Genomic DNA, 22,436 nt, shown 5'->3' with positions numbered 1-22,436 from the left:
ATCTAATTTAATTAATTAATATCCTTTAATCTCTACAACTTTATATGAAATATATTTTGCAGGTGAAATTATTAGCCCTCCTGTGATATTTTAATTATTTTTCCAATATTTCCCAAGCGACGTTTAACAGAGCAAGAACATTTTCACAGTATTTCCTTTTAATTTGGCTTGAATAAAAGCGGTAAGAAAAATGTAAAACATTTTAAGCTCAATATTATTAGCCCCATTAATATATATATTTTTTCAAAACACAAGCCATTGTTGTCATCCAATAATTGGCTTATTTACAACTTGCCTAGTTAAGCTAGTAAATTTGGTTTAAATCAGACTTTAATCTGAATAGTATTTTGTAATATACAGCGGGGAAAATAAGTATTGAACACATCATCTATTTTCTCAGAAAACTTATTTCTAAAGGTGCCATTGACTTGAAATTTACACCAGATGTTGGTAACAACCAATGAAATTCATATATGCAAAGAAAACAAATCTGATCAGTTTACAAATTAAGTTATATGTAATAAAATTAAATGACACAGGGAAACAGTATTAAAGGCAGTGAAAGCCCATACAGCAGCTGAAATCTCTCAGTAGTTCTTCAGCAACCTTCCTCTTTGCAAATTAATATTCGCTGCCTCAGTCCAACATCTACATAAGCAGGAGGATGAAGATGAAACCAGGGTGGACATTTCAGCAAGACAATGATTTAAAACACTTAGGGAAAGAAAAGAGAAATAAAATCAAGCGTCTTTAATCTGCCATCACCAAAAAAGCCTTTTAAGTAAAGTATCAAATATATTTCAGTAGTTCAGCACTTTCTCCTTCTGTCATTCCATTGTTATTACACACATCTCATTTTTCAGATTTTTTTCTGTTTTGTTTTATGTTTGTGTTTGTATTGTTTAGGTTTTTACCTAAACTTGGCTCAATTCCATGTCAACAGCTCCTTTAGAAATATTATTCCCAGGAAAAAACATGATGTGTTCAATACTTATTTCCCCGCTGTAACTAGTAAAATACATAATATTTTAGTAGTTATATTGCAAGATACTATTCAGATTAAAGTGCATAGAAGACATTTCATCATTATAACGACAAAAGAAAATCGTTATTAGAAATTAGTTAGTAAGCTTCTTAATTGTTTTATTTTGTTTTATTTATATCATGTATGAAAATGCATTTATTTTATTATTAATTTATTTTACTTTTTTTCAAATATTAATGCTAAAAACTACATCAACAAATTAAAGGAAAATTGTTGAAAATTTTCAAAAATAATTATTAGCTGGGCAGATATTGTAATTACCATAACATTTTGTAATTTAAAAATGTACTTTTATATATATTTTAAGCAGATTTTGAAGGAAAAAGGAAATATTAAAATGTAAAAAAAACGTAACTTTTTTTAAACCTTAAAATTACTATTCATTTTATTAGTTTTTGTATATATAAACCCAATACCTTACATTTATTGCAAAAAAACAACCAAAAAAAACCCCAACCAAAAGTTACATTCAAATAATGGGCTCTGTTTAACAATCTAGGTGCAAAAAGTCTAAAGCGCATGGTGCAAAAGCATTAAGGGCGTGTCCGAATCTACTTTTGGCATTTTAAGGATGGAAAAATACATTAATGCAAAATACATCTGGACCTGCATAGGCGCATAACTAACGCGCTCTGCGCTGGACTTAAGACCAGCTTTTAGTTGGTCAGTGACGCAGTCTATTTCAGTTCCTCAAAATAGCAACGCACCAACAATGCGCTTTAACGCACCTGTTTTTCAGACCAGCACACCATTGATTCCACAAAGTATCACAAATGGATTTGCTATTTAAACAACGTGGTGCAAAACATGAAAATTACTGTTGCGCTGCTCTGAAAATAGCAACAAATCGTGCCTAACACGTTTTGCTCTGGGTGTATGATGGACCCAATATCAATGAGAAAGCATGAACATAATTACAAAACAAACCAATTTGTCACCCATGCACGTCTGCCATATTTTTGTCTTGGCATTCTAATTTGTGGCAAACTAATCTTAATCTTGCATACAGAATATATTACAGTGTACACCAAAAATTAGCATAAGATCGTAGAAGGCTATTGTTTCCTCTTTGTTCGGGTTCAGGGCCCAGCAATGAGATTCAGTTTGCTAGATTTTGTTTAAGAATTAAGATCAATTAGAAGGCAGAGACGTGGGTGTGCGTGCATGTGTTTATTTCCATTTCCCTCGCTGTGCCAGGTTAATTAGCGCTGATGAGTGTGCTGATTAAAAAGAGGCGCACAATCCAAAAGCAGTCAGCACATATGGTGCTCCTGTGACTGCCTTACATGTCGGCTTCATTACAAACACAACAGGAGTACAGCAGCGCTTCGTGTTCATGATCACACAACGGGACGTGTCCAACGCCATTTACAACCAGCAGCTGCTTGTCATTTGGCCCACTTGCAGTTCACTGATATATCACGACTGTTAAAGAGAGAGAAAAAAATAAAATGACTTGGAACTGGTTTTTAGAGGGGGATTTTTAAGAAAACCACACATTAAAATTTACAGTGCTTAGTACTGTGTATATGAGTACACGCCTCACAAATCTATCTTTTAAGTAATTTTTTTCTATAAGATGCTCTACAATATTATATTTGTGCTTATACAACAGTTCTGTCCAAGCGGCAACCTCCCACTCTCCCTCAGGAAGCCAATACGGAAGTAACTGAAACTGCAATTCATCAAAATTCCGCTAGTCCTGGCTCCATAATAGAGCAAATTGCAATAGAGCCCACTGTTAGAATGGCCAACTTTACAACAGAAAAAAAGGTGTTTACAGCCTGGTACAAAGAACGATTTTGGTTCATATAGCTAATATTACCCTTCATGACAACTGTGAGGGGGGTGAATTTTTTTATAACTCATCCATTTCCTTTATATTAGGTTATATTAAGTTTGCATAATTAAGGGCGTGGCCACTTAAGTGACAGCTAGGTCTCGCTGGTCGCCGTCACTTCACCTCAGCTGAATCCGGCAGATTAGCCACTGATCTCTGCATATTCATCGTATTTTTGTTTTGTTATGTGGCTTTACACAGTTAGCTGTCTTTTGGACTTATTTCTTACAATTATCAGATGATATGGGATGCTGTGTGCACTTAATTGTGCTCACAAACCATTCACGTGGCCTCCGATTCCCATGTGAGTAAAGTTATATACTTGTATACCATCTCTATAAATGTATTTGTTTTATTTAAGATCATTTATCATTAATATTTTTCTTTAGACCCGTAAAGCACTCCAGAATGTGACAGATTGATTAGCTGTAGGCTCTAGAACAGTCATCTGAAGAGTTATCAAATAGTGTTATGCTGGAGTTCATCAATAGGCTTGCATTTACTAACAAACACTATAATTGAAGTGTTGGGAAGTAATTCGCGTTTTCCTCCTGTAGAAAAACGTCATAAGAACAATGCTTAGTGGCTCAATGTATTACTACAGTGTTTTTGAAAGTCTAAACACTTTATTTATATAGTGTACAGCCAAGCACATGTGGTCAGAACACAAACGAGTCGCAGGTAATAAAGTATCAAGCGTTTCTCCCAAAGTAAAGTCTGTCTGCCAGGTCTAAGCAAAGTGCCAGCAGGTGTCTGGAGCTCCGCTCACTCTCCGCCTCTTCAACCGTCTTTGGTCTGCTTAATGACAGGCTAGTGGCCGCTGACTCGGTGTCTCTCAAAAATTATATTTAAAATAGGCACTATCCTTATAAATAAACTGCATAGTTGCAATCTAAACAACTGCATTCTCGACTAATAAAGCCTGAAAAGTACATTATGTTGTCCAACAGCAGCAATATTTTTCAAACTACAGAGTGTACTCTGGTTGTCCTTGTATGTGGGCAGAGTAATACACAAGGGTAAAGAGTTAAGAGGCTGGACGAGTGCTATTGTTTGCAGAATATCGCATTGCTATCAGCCAATCAGATTCAAGAACCAGACAGAACTGTTGTATAAATAAATATAAATAGAGAGAGAGAGAGAGAGTTGAAATTTTGTTGTTTGTAAGTTGTTTTGCAATATTTCACTTGAATTTAAATGTATTATCTTTCTATTTCTAAATATGTTCAGCGACTAAAAAATTATTTTAATAAAGATATCTGTTAAATAAGTCTGTTTTGTTCAAATGCACCAAAGTAAATGACCTATATTCACTGAGAAATGGATAAAAATATACATTTTCAAAATTATGTATGTGTATAGTGAAGTACATATGGTGCGTATTGCTTTTTTCCCCCCTGTGTTTTCCCTTAATCCACTAATAATGAGATCATCATGTTTCATTGGCACAACAAGGACTGGCTGATTAAAATACAAGGATTTAGGATTTTTATTTTGTCTGTTTTTTTCCTCCTCAGGCCTTATATGTCGGTGGGAACACTGCGAGATCAGGTGATTTATCCTCATTCTGTTCAGGAGACGCAGGAGAAGGGCATTTCTGACCGGCAGCTGGAAGATATCCTGCAAACCGTGAGCCTCCGTTATATCCTGGAGAGAGAGGGAGGTGAGAGACCACACTGCACAATAAAGTATATGGGGCAAATATGAGATGTCCTGTTTTGGTCATTTGTTTTCATGCTTTTTTTGTACATTACGACCAAAATGAATGATAGTCGTTATATTTAGTTCAGAAATTAAACAAACAAATAGCTATATTACATGTGTATTTGTTTGTTTGTTTATCTGTAGTGCTTGAAAATTACATTATCTCATATTCAAAGTTTGGTGTCAGTAAAGTTATATTATATACACTCACAGGCCACTTTATTAGGTACACCTGTCCAACTGCTTGTTAACACAAATTTCTAATCAGCCAATCACATTTCAGCAACTCAATGCATTTAGGCATATAGAAAAGGTCAAGACGATCTGCTGCAGTTCAAATCGAGCATCAGAATAGGGAAGAAAGGTGATTTAAGTGACTTTGAATGTGGCTTGGTTGTTGGTGCCAGACGGGCTGGTCTGAGTATTTCAGAAACTGCTGATCTACTGGGATTATCATGCACAACCATCTCTAGGGTTTACAGAGAATAGTCTGAAATAGAGAAAATATCCAGAGAGTGGCAGTTCTGTGGGCGCAAATGCCTTGTTGATGCCATAGGTCAGAGGAGAATGGCCAGACTGGTTCCAGCTGATAGAAAGGCAACAGTAACTCAAATAAACACTCAATACAACAGAGGTCTGCAGAAGAGCATCTCTGAATGCACAACATGTCCAACCTTGAGGCGGATGGGCTACTGCAGCAGAAGACTACACCGGGTGCCACTCCTGTCAGCTAAGCACAATAAACTGAGGCTACAATTCACACAGGCTCACAAAAACTAGACAATAGAAGATTGGAAAAATGTTGCCTGGTCTGATGAGTCTCGATTTCTGCTGCTACATTCAGATGGTAGGGTCAGAATTTGGCGTCAACAACATGAAAGCATGGATCCATCCTGCCTTGAATCAACAGTTTAGGCTGGTGGTGGTGGTGTAATGGTGTGGGGGATATTTTCTTGGCACACTTTAGGCCCATTAATACCAATTTTATGTCGTGTCAATGCCACAGCCTACCTGTGTATTGTTGCTGACCATGTCCATCCCTTTATGACCACAGTGTACCCATCTTCTGATGGCTACTTCCAGCAGGATAGCGCACCATGTCATAAAGCACGAATCATCTCAGACTGGTTTCTTGAACATGACAATGAGTTCACTGTACTCAAATGGCCTCCACAGCCACCAGAACTCAATCTAATAGAGCACCTTTGGGATGTTGTGGAACGGGAAATTCACATCATGAATGTGCAGCTGACAAATCTGCAGCAACTGCGTGATGCTATCATGTCAATATGGAGCAAAATCTCTGTTTATGAACGTCTACTTTTGTTTTACAAAAAAAAAATTTAAATGTTAAAAAATAAAAAAGGAAGAATTATAAAAAAGTATTTATGGAAAATTAAACATTATTTCCTAATACTACTGTTTTTGTTAAAGTTTTGATAAAATGCACACATTGTGATTTCACACAATCTGAATCATGTTTACTTTTATTTTACCAGTGTTGCCAAAAAAAGCAAGCTCTGCACATTTACTGTACTTGATGTAATGTGTTGAACTAACAGATTTTTTAGATTAAATATTAATAACATAATTAATTATGCATGTTTAAATGATTTAGGATTACTGAATAAGCACAACTGTAGTAGTAGTAAACAAAAATGATAATTTTTAATATAATTAAGATGATATTTTCAGGCTGGGATGCAGTGAGCGACTGGAAGGACGTGTTGTCAGGAGGAGAGAAGCAGAGGATGGGCATGGCAAGGATGTTTTACCATAAGTACGTGACCAATACTTACATTTTGATTAATTAAATAATTCAATTTATTCCAAATTAAATAATAAATATATGATCTTGTTAATGTGGAAATCTGTTTTACTGACTGTCTGTTTCAAATTACGCACATGTTATGGAAAAGCACTAGAAGGAAAAAATGCTTTTCTTACTATTTTTTCTTTTTTTACTGAATTTTTTTGTTTTGTTTCTAGCCCAAATATCTAAATATTCCTAAATCAGGAAGCATTTTGTAAAACTAAATAAATAAAATAAATAAATAAATATTAATTGATTAATTAATAATTAAATATTAGTATATATATATATATTTTTTTTTTTTCAGAAATGAGTCAAAAAAGACAATTTTTTTTAAAGGAAAAACTAATTTTATTAATTAGTAAATGATAATAAATAAAATAAATAACAATAAAAATATCTGTATCTTATTTAGAAAGTATTATTGTTATTAGTATTTTATTTTATTATTATCAGAAAAGACAAAAAAGCTTTTTTTTTAAGAAAAAGATAATTTTATTAATTAGTAAATGATAATAAATAACAATAAAAAATCTCTCTCTCTCTTTTTATATATATATATATATATATATATATATATATATATATATATATATATATATATATATATATATATATATATATATATATATAAAAATATAAAAATATATGCCAATGGCATAAGCAAAATAATTGTGTTTTTGAATTGAAATAAGACCCAAGTGGCACATAATTTAGCTTTTTTATTTATTTATTTATTTATTTATTTATTTATTTATTTCTATTATTTTTTTAGGAAAAACCAATTTAATTTTGACTTTATTAGTATTAATATTATTAGTATTATTATTAATAGCTGATTATTAATAGCAATCTGTACATATATTCATCTATTGTAAATCTCTGTTCATAGCTACCTGTATATAATGTTCTTAGTGCATTCATCTGTAAACATCACCATAGTTTTTCTATAATTGCACTTTATAACTTATACCTATATCCTGCACTTGCTGCTATTGCAATCCTGATTAGACCTAAACTGCATTTCATTGGCTTGTACTTGTACATGTGTAATGACAATAAAGTTGCATCTAATCCAGGGGTGGGCAAACTTGGTCCTGGAGGGCCGGTGTCCTGCATAGTTTAGCTTCAACTCTACTCAAACACACCTGAACATGCTAATCAGTGTCTTCAAGATCACTAACTATCTATAAGCAGGTGTGTTTGATCAGAGTTGGAGCTAAACTGTGCAGGACACCGGCCCTCCAGGACCGAATTTGCCCACCTCTGATCTAATCCAATCTAAAATCTAATCTATTATATCTAAAAACAAAATAATACTTTTAACTTGTCTAAAAGATGACTCTTGATTTAAGATATTTTAGATATTTGGTCTAGAAACACGACAAAAACTCCAAGTAAGAAATGTGTTTTATTTTAACAATGTAATCCTGAACTGACATCTCTTCAAATCCAAGTTAATACCACAAGAGAATCAGGGATATAATTAGGACATTTTCCCACTAATGATCTTTTAGTTGCTCGAGATAATGGCTAGAAACACTTTGTCTCTCTCTGAAAGTAACAAAATAACACTTTGAAGATGCTAAACTGCGATGCATAGAATAATAATTTGCTCGTGGTTTCCTTAAAGCCACCCAACTGATAAATATTCAATTACCGAAAGCTATTAGCATTTAACAGGAGATTCAGTGGGTGTTTCTGCAATCTATACAGCTCACTTTGCATTTGAAGCGAGCGGCTGCTTTAGGGGAGATTATTGTAGAAGCGCTCAGATATTTATTAATGGAAAAGAGAAAGCGGGAATATAAAAAATTAAACAATTCAACCGCCGACTGCTGCTTTTAAGTCTGTTTAAAAAAGTCCTCATGAAGTTGTGTGTTTAAGACTGATAAATCTGTGGTTTATCTCTAACAGGCCTCAGTACGCTCTCCTGGATGAGTGCACGAGCGCTGTGAGTATTGATGTGGAGGGCAAAATCTTTGAAGCCGCAAAGGATGCCGGGATTTCGCTCCTCTCCATTACGCACCGTCCTTCTCTCTGGTGGGTTTTGAATCGGATAAAAATAAACAGCAGTTCGTTTATTACCAGAAAATAGGCATATATTCCTGTTCCTAAATCCTAAACATAAGATTAAAGGGGTCGTATGAAGGAAAACAGGATTTTCTGGCTGGTTTTGAAGTAGATGTTTTGATGTGCTATCTATGTAGACATTCTTTCATATTCACAACACAGAAGTGCTGTCTCGGACCACCCAGACTAGTTCTCCAGCAGAGCTGTGATAATGGGTTGTTAAAGGTGCTGAATAGCGTAGCATAAAATCATAAATAGGTGGCTTGTGTGAAAACACCTTGGCTCTAGGCACAAAAAAAAGACTTGCTTTATAATCTGTCTGAAAACCAGCCACTTTCTACTTTTGAATCATGGGATTTTAAGAACAAGCTGAACGATTCTGAACATACAGTTGAAGTCAGAATGATTAGACCTCCTGTGAATTTATTTATTTTTTTAAATATTTCCCAAATGATGTTTAACGGAGCAAGGAATTTTTAACCGTATTTCCTGTAATATTTTTTTCTTCTAGAGAAAGTCTTAGTTGTTTTATTTCAGCTACAAAAAAAGCTTTTTAAAAAATTTTTAAGCATTTTGAAGGTCAATATTATTAGCGCCCTTAAACATTTTTTTCTACAGAACAAACCATCGTTATTCAATAACTTGCCTAATTACCCTAATTAAGCTCTTAAAAGTCACTTTAAGCTTAATACTTGTATCGTGATAAATATCTAGAAAAATATTATGTACTGTTTTCATGGCAAAGATAAAATAAATATAGCTAGTTATCAGAAATTAGTTAATAAAACTATTATTTATCTTTCCGTTAAACAGGAATCAGGGTAAAAAAAATATACAGGTGGCTAAAAATTCAGGGGGGCAAATAATTCTGACTTCAACTTTACATGTTTTTAATGGAAAATAGTTTAAATATTACAGCATCCATAGAACGATTTATCGTTTTCCCCTTTTCACAATATAAATAAAACAGATTTTAATATGAATTTCAGCAAAAAAAACACCCTTAATGTCTTTATACCTTTATTAAGATTTTCATTATGAATGTTTACTTTCACCGTCTCATTTAGTGATATTTCTGAACTTTAATAATAAACCTATATCAAATGCTGTGCTTCCCACCTCCTGTCGCAATGACTTCTGGGACTTCTAGAGCGAGTTCAGCGCTCAAGTCTGCATCCGTGCGTCATCGATATCAAGAACACATCCGGGAACTTATCCGGGAATATATATATATATATATATATATATATATATATATATATATATTTATATATATATATATATATATATATATATATATATATATATATATATATATATATATATATATATATATATATATATATATATATATATATACACGCACGCACGCACGCACACACACACACACACACACACACATATATATATATATATATATATATATATATATATATACACATACGTATACATGTACATGTATATACACATACATATATATATACACATATATATATACACATATATATATATAATGTAAAATATGTCTCTCTTTTATCTCCATAGTACTGGAAATCTATCCAAGCATTGTAAAAAAAAATTTTTTAAATAAAGAACATATAAGAATAATAATAAGATAAATAAATTATAAAACAAATGATAACAATAAAAAAAATTATATTATTGTAAAAAATAATAAAATGCAAAGTATATAATAAAACAAATAACTTATAGAGTAAAAATATATATATATATTTTATTTTAAAATAAATAATTATAAATGTAAAATATGAGTCTCTCCTATCTCCTTAGTACTAGAAAACTTTCCCAAGAATTGTAAAAATAATAAAATAAAAATACATGATAATAAATGTAAAAAATATGTCTTATCTCTATAGTACTGGAAATCGTTACAAGAATTCATGATTAGCAGCCCACATGTGTGCAGTCATTAATTTAAAGCTGAACTTCTTCTGCTCAGGAAGTACCACTCGCACCTGCTGCAGTTCGACGGCGAGGGCGGCTGGCGCTTCGAGAAGCTGGACGCCTCCACACGCATCTCCCTGCAGGACGAGAAGATCCGACTGGAGACCCAGCTCTCAGGAATCCCCAAGATGCAGCAGCGGCTGACGGAGCTGTGCCGGATTCTGGGGGAGGACAGCAGCCTGCCGACCCCAGGGGATGAGGAGGAGGACGAGGAGCAGACGGAGAGAGACGTACAGTCTGCTGGGAAAGACAAAGACCTTATGGAGTGATTTGCAGGCAGATGACGGATGTGTGTTGCAGGCCAGGTGTGAGTGTTTGTGTGTGTGCATATCTCTGCCTACATACAGTTGAAGTCAAAATTATTTGATTTTTATGTTTCCCAATTGATGTTTAGTAGAGCAAGAAAATCTTCACAGTATGTCTGATAATATTTTTTCTTCTGGAGAAAGTCTTATTTGTTTTATTTCGGCTAGAATAAAAGCAGTTCTTTATTTTTTTTAAAAACATTTTAAGTTCAAAATTATTAGCCCGCTTAAGCTATATTCTCTTCTGATTGTCTACAGGACAAACCACTGTTATAAAATACATGGCTTCCGCTACATTCATTTTTCCATGGCAGGGCGCCACACCAAAATTTATTCCCGCCACAGCTACATCTTCTCATTCAAAACCTTCAGTTGTTCCTGTTTTTTTTATAGCGGGTTATAAATTGCACCAAAATGTACAAAAATATACGTGAATTGTGTTGGCGTCAATGGCGTAGTGGTTAGTGCGTTGACACATGCAGTCCGGTGCTCACAACGACCCGGGTTTGATTCCTGCTTTTAGGTCCTATGCCGATCCTTCCCCTCCTCTGCTCCCCACACTTTCCTGTCAATACTCGCTACTGTCCTGTCCATTAAAGGTAAAAACCCTGAAAAAAATAAATGTAAGTGAATTATAACAGAGCGAGCTTTTCTGTAATTGTAGTAGTGCTGTGCGTTATATGTTTAACCTTTTAAAGTTACGTGCTGACTGACTGACTGACTGACTGACAGGATTGCACAATACGTGAGGCCAGCAAACACGATGTAGCTTTCCATAAGTTTCCATAATTATATTTTATTTATTAATAATAATAATAATAATAATTCCTTACATTTATATAGCTCTTTTGTAGACACGCAGAGCGCTTTACACAATGGGGGAAATCTCCTCATTCACCACCAGTGTGCAGCATCCACCTGGATGACACGATGGCAGCCATATTGTGCCAGACCGCACACCAGCTGATTGGTGGAGAGGAGACAGGGTGAAGAAGCCAATTATGATATGGGGATGGTTAGGAGGCCATGATGGACAGAGAGAGGCTAGTCTGCAAATTTTTGGGGGATTTTTAACGACCACAGAGAGTCAGGACCTCGGTTTAAGGTCTTATCCGAAAGACTATTTATTGATAAAGGTCTATGGTTCTGCATACAATGACTTTATCTTGCTGGAGTTTAGGGACGTTTCACATTACTTCAGGATGCATTAATGCCATTCTGTAGGTCTATTGGAGACAATCAAAAATATTCTTAGCAAATCTAATAAACGTTGGAGACATACTCGTTGCATAAATGCACTAAATCGCACTTCAGCAGTGTTTATTGACCGTATTCTTCAATTTGAAAGTGCGCTTGTTTTTGCGCTTGTTTCAGAACTTCCGATTCAGTTGCCTTTGGGAGAAATGTCTAGGAATAATGAACGGCAGAAAACGGTCAAACTACTTGCTCAACAAACAATTGTTGGCATAATTATACTAGTATACTATTATATGTTATACATGATTATAGCAGAATAATAAAGAAAATATCACTTTGCAACATTAAGCAGAGTAACGAGCTGTTTTTAACGTTAAAATGAATAGAATGAGACCGAAAGTCACAGCGGAATGAACCGCCAACTTATCCAGCATATGCTTTACATAGCCGATGCCCATCCAGGTGCAACCCATCTCTGGGAAACATCCATACACACTCATTCACACACATACACTACGGACAATTTAGCCTACCCAATTCACCTGTATCACATGTCTTTGGACTGTGGGGGAAACCGGAGCAACCGGAGGAAACCCACGCCAATACGGGGGGAAAATGCAAACTCCACACAGAAACGCCAACTGACCCAGCCGGGGCTCAAACTAGTGTCCTCCTTGCTGTGAGGTGAACGTGCTACCCACTGCGCCAGCGTGCAGCCCAGCTGGATACTAGTGTCTTGAAAAATATCTAGTCAAATATTCTGTATTGTCATCATGACAAAGATAAAACTAAGTTATTAGAAATGAGTTATTAAACTATTATGTTTAGAAATGTGTTGAAGAAATTTTCTTTCCGTTAAACAGAAATTGGGGGAAACATATACAGGGGGACTAATAATTCTGACTTCAACTGTATGTTTTAGATGCATACATTAGGTGTTGGGAATCAAAGACTTAATCAGAAGTGGGTTTTTTTTTTGTTTGAATTATTTTAAGGATGTTTGGTTCCGTTAACAGTTCTCAAACATTTGCATTCCATTAGTGATTCCGAAGAAACACGTTTATAGCTTATGCAAAATACACTTAAGAGAGACACCTTAAAACAGGGGTGGGCAAACTCGTTCCTGGAGGGCCGGTGTCCTGCACAGTTTAGCTCCAACACTAATTAAACACACCTGAAGATGCTAATCAGTGTCGCCAAGATCACTAAAAATCTATATGCAGGTGTGATTAATTAGAGTTAGAGCTAAACTGTGCAGGACACCGGCCCTCCAGGACTGAGTTTGCCCACCCCTGCCTTAAAGTGATAGTTCACTCAAAAACTGAAAATTCTTTCGTCATTTATTCATGCTTTACTTGTTTCAAACCTTTATGCGTTTCTTTCTTCTGTTGATCTTAAAACCTGTAACCATTGGCTTACATAGTTTTGTTTTTCCTACTATGGAAGTTAATTGTTGCAGGTTTTCAGCTTTCTTCAAAATATTGTCTTTTGTGTTCAACAAAAGAAAGAAACTCATAAAAGTTTGGAACCACAGAGGCAGTAAATTGAGTGTAAATTTATATTTTTGGGTAAACTATACCTTTTGTGCAGGGATATTTATATTTATTATTAAGAGATTATTATTAATTTATTATTAAGAGATTAATTAATTAATTTTCCTTTGGCTTAGTCCCTTGTTTATCAGGTGTCGCCACAGCTGAATGAACCGCCAACTATTCCAGCAGATGTTTTACCCATACACATATTCAAACTCACACTCGTACACTACGGACAATTTAGTTTATTCAATTCACCCGGTTGTAACCCACACCAACACGGGGAGAACATGCAGACTCTACACAGAAATGCCAACTGTCCCTGCCGGGACTTGAACCAGCGACCTTCTTGCTGTGAGGCGACTGTCAGGCAAGATAAAGAAAGAAATAGAATGCAGAATTCAAGTTCAAATTATTTGTCATTTTTACCTACAAGTTAATTTCATTTTATTTTCCTTCGGCTTAGTCATTTTATTTATCAAGGGTCGCCACAGCAGAGTGAACCGCCAACTTATCCAGTTTTTAACAGCGGATGCCCTTCCAGCTGCAACCCAGTACTGGGAAACATCCATACACACTCATTCACACATGTACACTACAGCCAAACTAATTAATTCACCTATAGCGCATGCCTTTGGACTGTGGGGGAAACCGGAGCACCCAGAGGAAACCCACGCCAACACGGGGAGAACATGCAAACTCCACACAGAAATGCCAACTGACCCAATCGGGGCTCGAACCAGCAACCTTCTTGCTATGAGGCGACAGTGCTAACCTCTGAGTCACCGTGTCGCCCTCAACTTACAAGCTGTGAAAACAAGTCAATCTAACCTAGACTTTCAAAAGTTTAAGAGCCTTGTAGACTATTATAATTGTATTGAATTAATTGGAAAGAGATGATTTGTAACATTATTTAGGCGAGATAAAGAAACAAATAAAGCACAATAAACATGAAAATGGAAACCTGCTTTTTTTTAATCCAATAATTTTTTAGTACAATACTGTTTATTTTTGCTAAAATTAAATAAATGCCCATAATAAATGAGTGAACTTTGAAATATGTTAATTAACAGAATCAGGGGCGGCATGATGGCTCAGTGGTTAGCATAGTTGCCTCACAGCAAGAAGTTCGCTGGTTCGAGCCCGGCTGGGCCAGTTGGCGTTTCTGTGTGGAGTTTGCATGTTCTCCCCATGTTGGTTTGGGTTTCCTCTGGGTGCTCTGATTTCCCCCACAGTCCAAAGACATGCGCTATAGGTGAATTGAATAAACTATATTGGCTCTAGTGTATGAGTGTGAATATGTGTGTATGGATGTTTCCTAGTGATGGGTGGTGACTGGAAGGACATCTGCTGTGTAAAAAATATGCTGGATAAATTGGCGGTTCATTCCGCTGAGGCGGCCCCTGATTAATATAGGGACTAAGCTGAAGAAAAATGAATGAATAAATAGCAGTATCAGTTTCTGTATTTTGTGATTCACAAGTATTTTCCACTTACTTAAGGTTGTGAGTTGCATTATGGGATGTTGATCTTCTGCTCTGTCGACTTTTGATGTTGAAAATTCAACTCTACAGTTTAATAAAGTGACTTTTGACATTAGTTTGAAATAATATAATGTATAAGAAATAATATGCAGAGAAATAAATCTGTAAAATAACTGAGAATGCGCTGCCAGTTTATTACAAGGTCTTTGTAGCGTAATATACAACACCAACCCAGACAATATATCACTCTAAAATATTAAAAATGTTAATAAAAGTTACTTTTTCTAACTTTTCAAGGTTAAAAGTTGTTTGAAGAAATATCAAGATCACATAATGCAATTCAAAAGCAGAAATAAACTGATAAAAATGAAAACATCAATCATAAAATATGGAAAACTGTTAATTTATGGATATTTTTTATGGTGCAGTGCTGATATGGCAACTACTAAACATACTGTATGTCTTGTTATGGAATTATCTAACCATATGTGTTAAAAATGTGAGCCTAAATCTTAATTTATAATTTGACAGCAGGCATTTACAGTGCTCAGCATAACTGAGTACACCCCATTTTGAAAATGAATATTTGTATTCATTTCTCAGTGAATATAGGCAATGCGCTTTGGTGCATTTAAACAAAACAGATTTATTAAACAGATATATTTATTAAAATAATATTTTAGTCATCAAACATATTTATAAATTGAAAGAATTTAAAACAATTAAAATCAAGTGAAATATTGCAAAAACATATTACAAACTACAAAAAATCAACTCAATTTTTTTATTTTTTTGCTTCTCCTGATTTTCCCTCTTTTTAAAATTTGTATTTAATATTTTTCTAGAACATATAAATTTGGCTGTCCTAGTTTTTGAACCGTTATTGTTAGTTATTTTGTTAGATAAGCTCCTAAGATTTGGCTTCAGTACTGACTAATCTAATGTACATGCACAAATGTAATATTGTAGAGCTTCCTATTAAAATATGAATTAAAAAGATAGATTTATGAGGGGTGTACTTATATATGCTGAGCACTGGATAGGATCTTGAATTCAGCAGCATTGTTTTTCAATAATTATCCACTCTTAGAACTGTTACGGAATCAAAACCGGGATCTGTTTCTCATCTCTAGTCTTTAGAAAGAAAATGCACACTTCAAAGCTTTTGTTAACTGTACACAAACAATGCGGAGAGAGAATGTGTGTGTGTGTGTGTGTTTTGGAGGGGGTGTTTGGCACACATCTGCCAGCTCCACCAGGTGCGGTCGATGATGAAAGCACGTATGAAAGCTGTTGGTGGAGCTCGTTATCGCTGTTCTCTGAAGAATTCTCTGGAAATCTGCAGGACCCAGGCGTCTGTGAGCGTGTGTCTTTAGGGAAAGGGTGACAGTCGGCTTTTGGGCACTGCTGTTTTGTATCTGTTGGTATTTTCAAACTTCTAAAGAGTCTCCATGAGTGCTGAAGCTCAAATCCGTGCCATGCTTTAATGCAGAATCTAAAAGGGTGAATTTGTCATCGCTGTAGATGGTAAACGTCTTTTGTTTTTATCTCGTGCTAGGAGATATTTGGACAGTAAGCACACTTGCATGCACATGAGTGCTGTATATGTGTGTATTTGAATGTCCCAGTAGTAAAAATATTTTACATTATATAATTGTGGTGAATAAGAGGTTATAATTTTGAAAGGTAGTTTTTTTGTAGCTTTAAACAATCAGGAAGAAGTTATGGAAGCTTGATTTCTATTGGTAATTATGACAATTCTTAGAATTATTTTGCAGTTTTGAAAATTTCATGGACAAAATTTAAGAATTTTAAGATGCAAACTCAATTTGTGAATGATTGCGAACGATTGAGAAATAAAAAAAACATAAACAATAAAAACTAAGAATTTCAAGTTGTGAAATAAAAAAATAAATCATAATTAGAGTTGTATTTTTATATTAAAACCTGAATTGTGAGGTGTAAATTCTGAATTCTGAGTAAAAAAATATTATATAAACTCAAACTTCAAAGAAAAAAAGTTGAAATTGCAAAGTAAACTAACAATATATTCTTTTAAATTGTTTTACATATATATTTTTAAAATAACCCACAATTACCTTTATCTATATCACTCGAAATTGCTAAATATTAATGTCTGAAATGAAATTTAGATGAAGGAAAAGTTCAAATCTCAAAATTAAACTATGAATTCTGAGAGGGGGAAATCACAATTATAACATATAATAAAAAAACACAAATACCTTTTTAAAAATATTGCAGCACTTCATAATTGCAAAATATTGGCTTCTTAAAAGAATTCATTGAAGTCTTTAATTGTGAGGAAAAAAGTCTAAATAAAATAAGGAATATAATTAATTGCAGAGGTGCACGCTTGAATTTTTAATGAAATGAAATGTACAACTTCGCCATTGTATTGAAAAACATGTGAATTTTGGGGAAAAAATGTAAGGTTTTGATTAAAACAACAATTTTTTTTTAAATATTGCATCACTCATAATTGCTAAATAATCACTTAAAGGAAATTCAGTAAAGTCCCTAGTTGTGAAGGAAAAGTCCAAATAAAATGGAAAATAAGGAAAATAATCAATTGCTAGGATGTAAGCTTGAAATTTTGTCAAAAACAAAATTTACAACTTTGCAATTGCAATGAAAAAAAGTGTGAATTGTGAGATAAAAATGCAATAATAAAGAATTTTAATGAAAAAAAAACACAATTACCTTTTTAAAATATTGCATCACTCATAATTGCAAAATAATCACTTAAAAGAAATTCAGAAAGGTCCTTAGTTGTGAAGGAAAAAGTCCAAATAAAATGTAAAATAAGGAAAATAATTGATTGCAAAGATGAAAAGCAAAGCTTGAAATTTTTAAGAAAACAAATGTACAACTTTGCAATTGCAATAAAAAAGTGTCAGTTGTGAGATTTTAAAAAATTGAAATAAATTGAGAAAAAAAGACTTTCAGTAAAAAACAGACTTACCTTTTTAAAATATTGCATCACTCGTAATGTCAAAATAATCACTTTGATTTAGAAAAGTTCTTAGTTGTGAAGGAAAAGTCCAAATAAAATGGAAAATAAAGAATATAATTCATTGCAAAGGTGTACGCTTAAAATATTTTAATGAAAACAAATGTACAACTTTGCAATTGCAATGAGAAAAGTGTTAATTGTGAGGAAAAAATGCTATAATAAAGATTTTTTTTATTTAAAAAAAAAACACCTTATTAAAATATTGCATCACTCGTAATGTCAAAATAATCACTTTTTTAAAGAAATTTAGAAAAGTCCCTAGTTGTGAAAGGAAAAGTCAAAATAAAATGGAAAATATAATGAAATGCAAAGGTGTAAGCTTGAAATTTTAATGAAAACTAATGTAAAACATTGCTGTTGGAATGAAAAAGTGTCCATTTTGAGAAAATAATTTAAAAAAAAAGTCAAAATTACAAGATGCAAACTCAAAATTCCAAGAGAAAAAAGTTAAAATCTCAAGTTTAAACTAAGAATTCTGAGAGGGAAAATAATAATATAACTTATAATAATAATAATAAAAACACAATTATTATTTTTTAAATATTGCAGCACTCATAATTGCAAAATAATCACTTCTTAAAAGAAGTTCTGAAAAGTCCCCAGATGTAAGGGAAAAGACAAAATTAAGGAAAACAATTAATTGCAAATGTCTACGCTTATAATTTTAATAAAAAAAATAAAGATTTGAATTGTGAGATATAATCTTACAATTATAAATTTACAAATGTGCAATTGAAAAGTGTGAATTGTGAGATAAAAAATGCAATTACTCTTTTAATTGAATCCATGCTGAAAAAAAACCTTTAAGCACCTTAAAAAGAAATGCTTTCTCTTCCAATTAAATGAATTGTTTATCTTCATAAGACAGACACAAGTTTAACCTCAATCTCTAATTGTCAATTAGACGAGATCTTAAATGTTTTTTTTTTATTCTAATAATTAAAGTTTTATGCACTAATTTGTACAAAAAGCCAGCGGGAAGATTTGATAGGACTGTAAAAGAGAGCTTGATTGTGGAGCGCAGGGCCTGAGGGAGCACCGACGGACACACCATGATTAAATCATTTTCTAATTTAGCCCAAGGTGATGCCGTCTGAAACCTGTTATCTGTGTTCTTTGTAGGGTGATGACCACTAATAGTTAATCTGAACATTACCGAGACCTCGTACAGCTCCTTCACTCCTTTATGTAATAATTCATTAAGTGCCTTTGTATGTTCGTGAGCTGACTTTACAAGGTCAATCACATGAAAAGATGATTGTAACATTTAATTACTGCTCACAAAGCAACTTCCAGGCAAAAAAGACAAATCTGTCCACAACATTTGTAATATGATGTTGGTATTTCTCTTTTAAATCTTTGATAATGTGAGATTTTATTTTTTTTGCACAGTGATTTTTGTATCCCGAACCACCAGTGGATCTTTTCATTGCTACGACTCTTTGTAAGACGTTTGGAAACTAACATTTGACACAAACCGTTTCTTGTGTTGTGTTTTTCTTTCTCTTTGATACGAGCGAATGCGATGTTATTGATTCAATATTGGAGCCTTTGCACATTTGCGTGAATTATTCAAAATGTATCGCTGCAGTTGAATAAAACATTTCCTCCTGAAAACATCTCTCTGTTGATGCGCCGTCTTTATTGCAGTGTTCACTCAGCAGGAGGACTTCTGGGCTTTCTCAGAATCATAGACTCTCATAGATAGAAAGAGAGAGAGATGGATGGATGGATACGCAGCCTTTTTCCAAAATGGATTAAATTAATTGATTTCCTCAAAATTCTACACATGAGACCTCATAATGACAATGTGAAAAAAGAGTTTTTGAAATTGTTGCAAATTTATTAAAAATATTAAGCCTGAAAAATCAGATGTACATCAGTATTCACAGCCTTTGTTCAATACTTTGTTGATGCACCTTTGGCAGCAATTACAGCATTGACAGCAAGACTTTTTGAATATGTGCCACAAGCTTGGCACACCTGTCTTTGGGAATTTTTGCCCGTTTCTCTTTGCAGTACCTCTCAAGCTCTATCAGGTTGGATGGGAAGCGAAGGTTTACAGCCATTTTCAGATCTCTCCAGAGATGTTCAATAGGATTTAGATCTGGGCTCTGGCTGGGCCATTCAAGGATATTCCCTGAGTTGTTGTAAAGCCACTCCATTGATATTTTGGCGATGCGCTTTGGTCATTATCTTGCTGGAAGATGAACCGTCGCCCCAGTCTAAGGTCAAGAGCACTCTGAAGCAGGTTTTCATTCAGGATGTCTCTGTACATTGCTGCATTCATCTTTCCCTCTATCCTGACTAGTCTTCCAGTTCCTGCTGCTGAAAACCATCCCCACAGCATGATGCTGTCACCACCATGCTTCACTGTAGGGTTGGTATTAGCCTGGTGATGAGCGGTGCCTGGTTTTCTCCAAACGTAACACCTGGCATTCACTCTGAAGAGTTCAATTTTAGTCTCATCAGACCAGAGGATTTTGTTTATTATGGTCTGAGAGTCCTTCAGATGCCTTTCGACATATTCCAGGCGGGAAGTGTCTTCTGTCTGGCCACTCTACCGTACAGGCCTGATTGGTGGATTGCTGCACACATGGTTGTTCTTTTGTAAGGTTCTCCTCTCTCCACAGAAGAACGCTGCAGCTCAGCCAGAGTGACCATCGGGTTATTGATCACCTCCCTAACTAAGGCCCTTCCCCCCCGATCACTCAGCTTAGATGGCCGGCCAACTCTAGGAAGAGTCCTGGTGGTTCCAAACATCTTCCAATTTTGGATGATGGAGGCCACTGTGCTCATTGGAACTTTCAGAGCAGCAGAAATTTTTCTGTAACCTTCCCCAGCCTTGTGCCTCGAAACAATCCTGTGTCGGAGGTCTACAGACAATTCCTTTGTCTTCATGCTTGATTTGTGCTTTGACATGCACTGTCAACACTGGGACCTTATATAAACAGGTGTATGCCTTTTCAAATCATGGCCAATCAGCTGAATTTACCACAGGTGAACTCTAATTAAGCTGCTGAAACATCTCAAGAATGATCAGTGGAAACAGAATGTACCTGAGCTCAATTTAGAGCTTCACGGGAAAGACTGAGAATACTGATGTACATGTGATTTTTCAGCTTTTTTATTTTTAATAAATTTGCAACAATTAAAAAAAAAATCTTTTTTCACATTGTCATTATGGGGTATTGTGTGTAGAATTTTGAGGAAATAAACAAATTTAATCCATTTTGGAATGAGGCTGTTACATTAAAAAAATGTGGAAACACGCTATGAATACTTTCTGGATGCACTGTAGATGGATGAATAGATGGGTGGATGGATTGTTCCAGAATGACTGGGTATGATTGAGAGACTGGAATAGATGGATGGATTGTTTCAAAATGACTGGATTTAATGGATGGAATGATAAAATAATAGAAAGATGAATTTAAAATGAATATATTTGAGAAACTGGATTAGAAAGAGAGATGGGTGGATGGATTTATGAATAGATAGATGATAAAATAATAGAATGATGGAAAGATGAATTGTTGGATGTATTGATGAAATAGATGGTTGCATTATTTCAGAACAACTAAATATGATAGATAGATAGATAGACAGACAGACAGACAGACAGACAGACAGACAGACAGACAGACAGACAGACAGACAGACAGACAGACAGACAGATAGATAGATAGATAGATAGATAGATAGATAGATAGATAGATAGATAGATAGATAGATAGATAGATAGATAGATAGATAGATACTGTAGGTGTTTTTTTAAAGACTGATAAATGGACATAGGTTGAGCAAAAAACAGTGAAAGATTAGATAGCTGGATAGAGAAAGATGGAAGGATGGATGACAGGATGAAACAGCGGACAGGTGGTGATTTCTGCCCGGCGGGTGTCGCTGTGGTTCTGTGTTCAGTGTTTCTCCACCGCTCCCTTAGTCTTATCCCATTGAGAAATGACTTTCAGCGTGTTTCAGGCTTCTCTCTCTCTCCCTCCTTCTATCTCTCTCTCTCTCTTTCTGTCATCCACGTGTTGCGCTGCGCGTCTGTTGGTTCTCTGGGAAGTTCCGATGCTCCAGGAATAACAGCGCAGATCAGAGCCGGAGCGCGAGTCGCGGGCGGACCGGACTTTTCCATGTTTGACACACATAAACCGAACCCAGACTGCGTTCAAGTGTTTCTGCAGCAGGTAGACTGAGGAAACCAGCTGAACTGCGTAAGGTAAGACATATGTAAATATACACACACGCGTGTGACGTCACGGCGATACATTGAGCGTTTGATGTGACATTTGTTGTTTGATGTGAGTTGCGTTTGTGAGTCTTCAGTCAGTGCAGAGTTACACCACTGTCAGCGAAACAGGTTAACACTGATCCGACCACTAGAAACGACAACACGACACTGCAGCTCCTTTAAGATGTGAACTCTTAGTCC

At 34.8% G+C, this 22,436-nt stretch overlaps 2 protein-coding genes across 2 annotated transcripts in view; both read left to right on the top strand.

The window, feature by feature from the left end:
- abcd1 (ATP-binding cassette, sub-family D (ALD), member 1) overlaps positions 1–10,800 on the top strand; it is a 43,642-nt gene extending 32,842 nt beyond the window's left edge. Inside the window, exons 7-10 of the mRNA XM_056464057.1 lie at positions 4,403–4,548; positions 6,285–6,369; positions 8,320–8,445; positions 10,436–10,800. Of these exons, the coding sequence (XP_056320032.1) occupies positions 4,403–4,548; positions 6,285–6,369; positions 8,320–8,445; positions 10,436–10,709 (631 nt within the window). The 3' untranslated portion in view covers positions 10,710–10,800. The remainder of the gene's footprint in view (positions 1–4,402; positions 4,549–6,284; positions 6,370–8,319; positions 8,446–10,435) is intronic.
- Positions 10,801–22,068: 11,268 nt separating this feature from the next.
- Positions 22,069–22,436, top strand: part of plxnb3 (plexin B3) — a 187,858-nt gene continuing 187,490 nt past the window's right edge. The window contains exon 1 of the mRNA XM_056464055.1: positions 22,069–22,223. The gene's annotated coding sequence lies outside the window, so the exon portion shown is untranslated. The remainder of the gene's footprint in view (positions 22,224–22,436) is intronic.

This window comes from Danio aesculapii, chromosome 8 (genome assembly GCF_903798145.1).
Source record: "Danio aesculapii chromosome 8, fDanAes4.1, whole genome shotgun sequence".
Lineage (NCBI taxonomy): Eukaryota > Metazoa > Chordata > Actinopteri > Cypriniformes > Danionidae > Danio > Danio aesculapii.
This window is presented reverse-complemented; position numbering and strand designations above follow the sequence as displayed.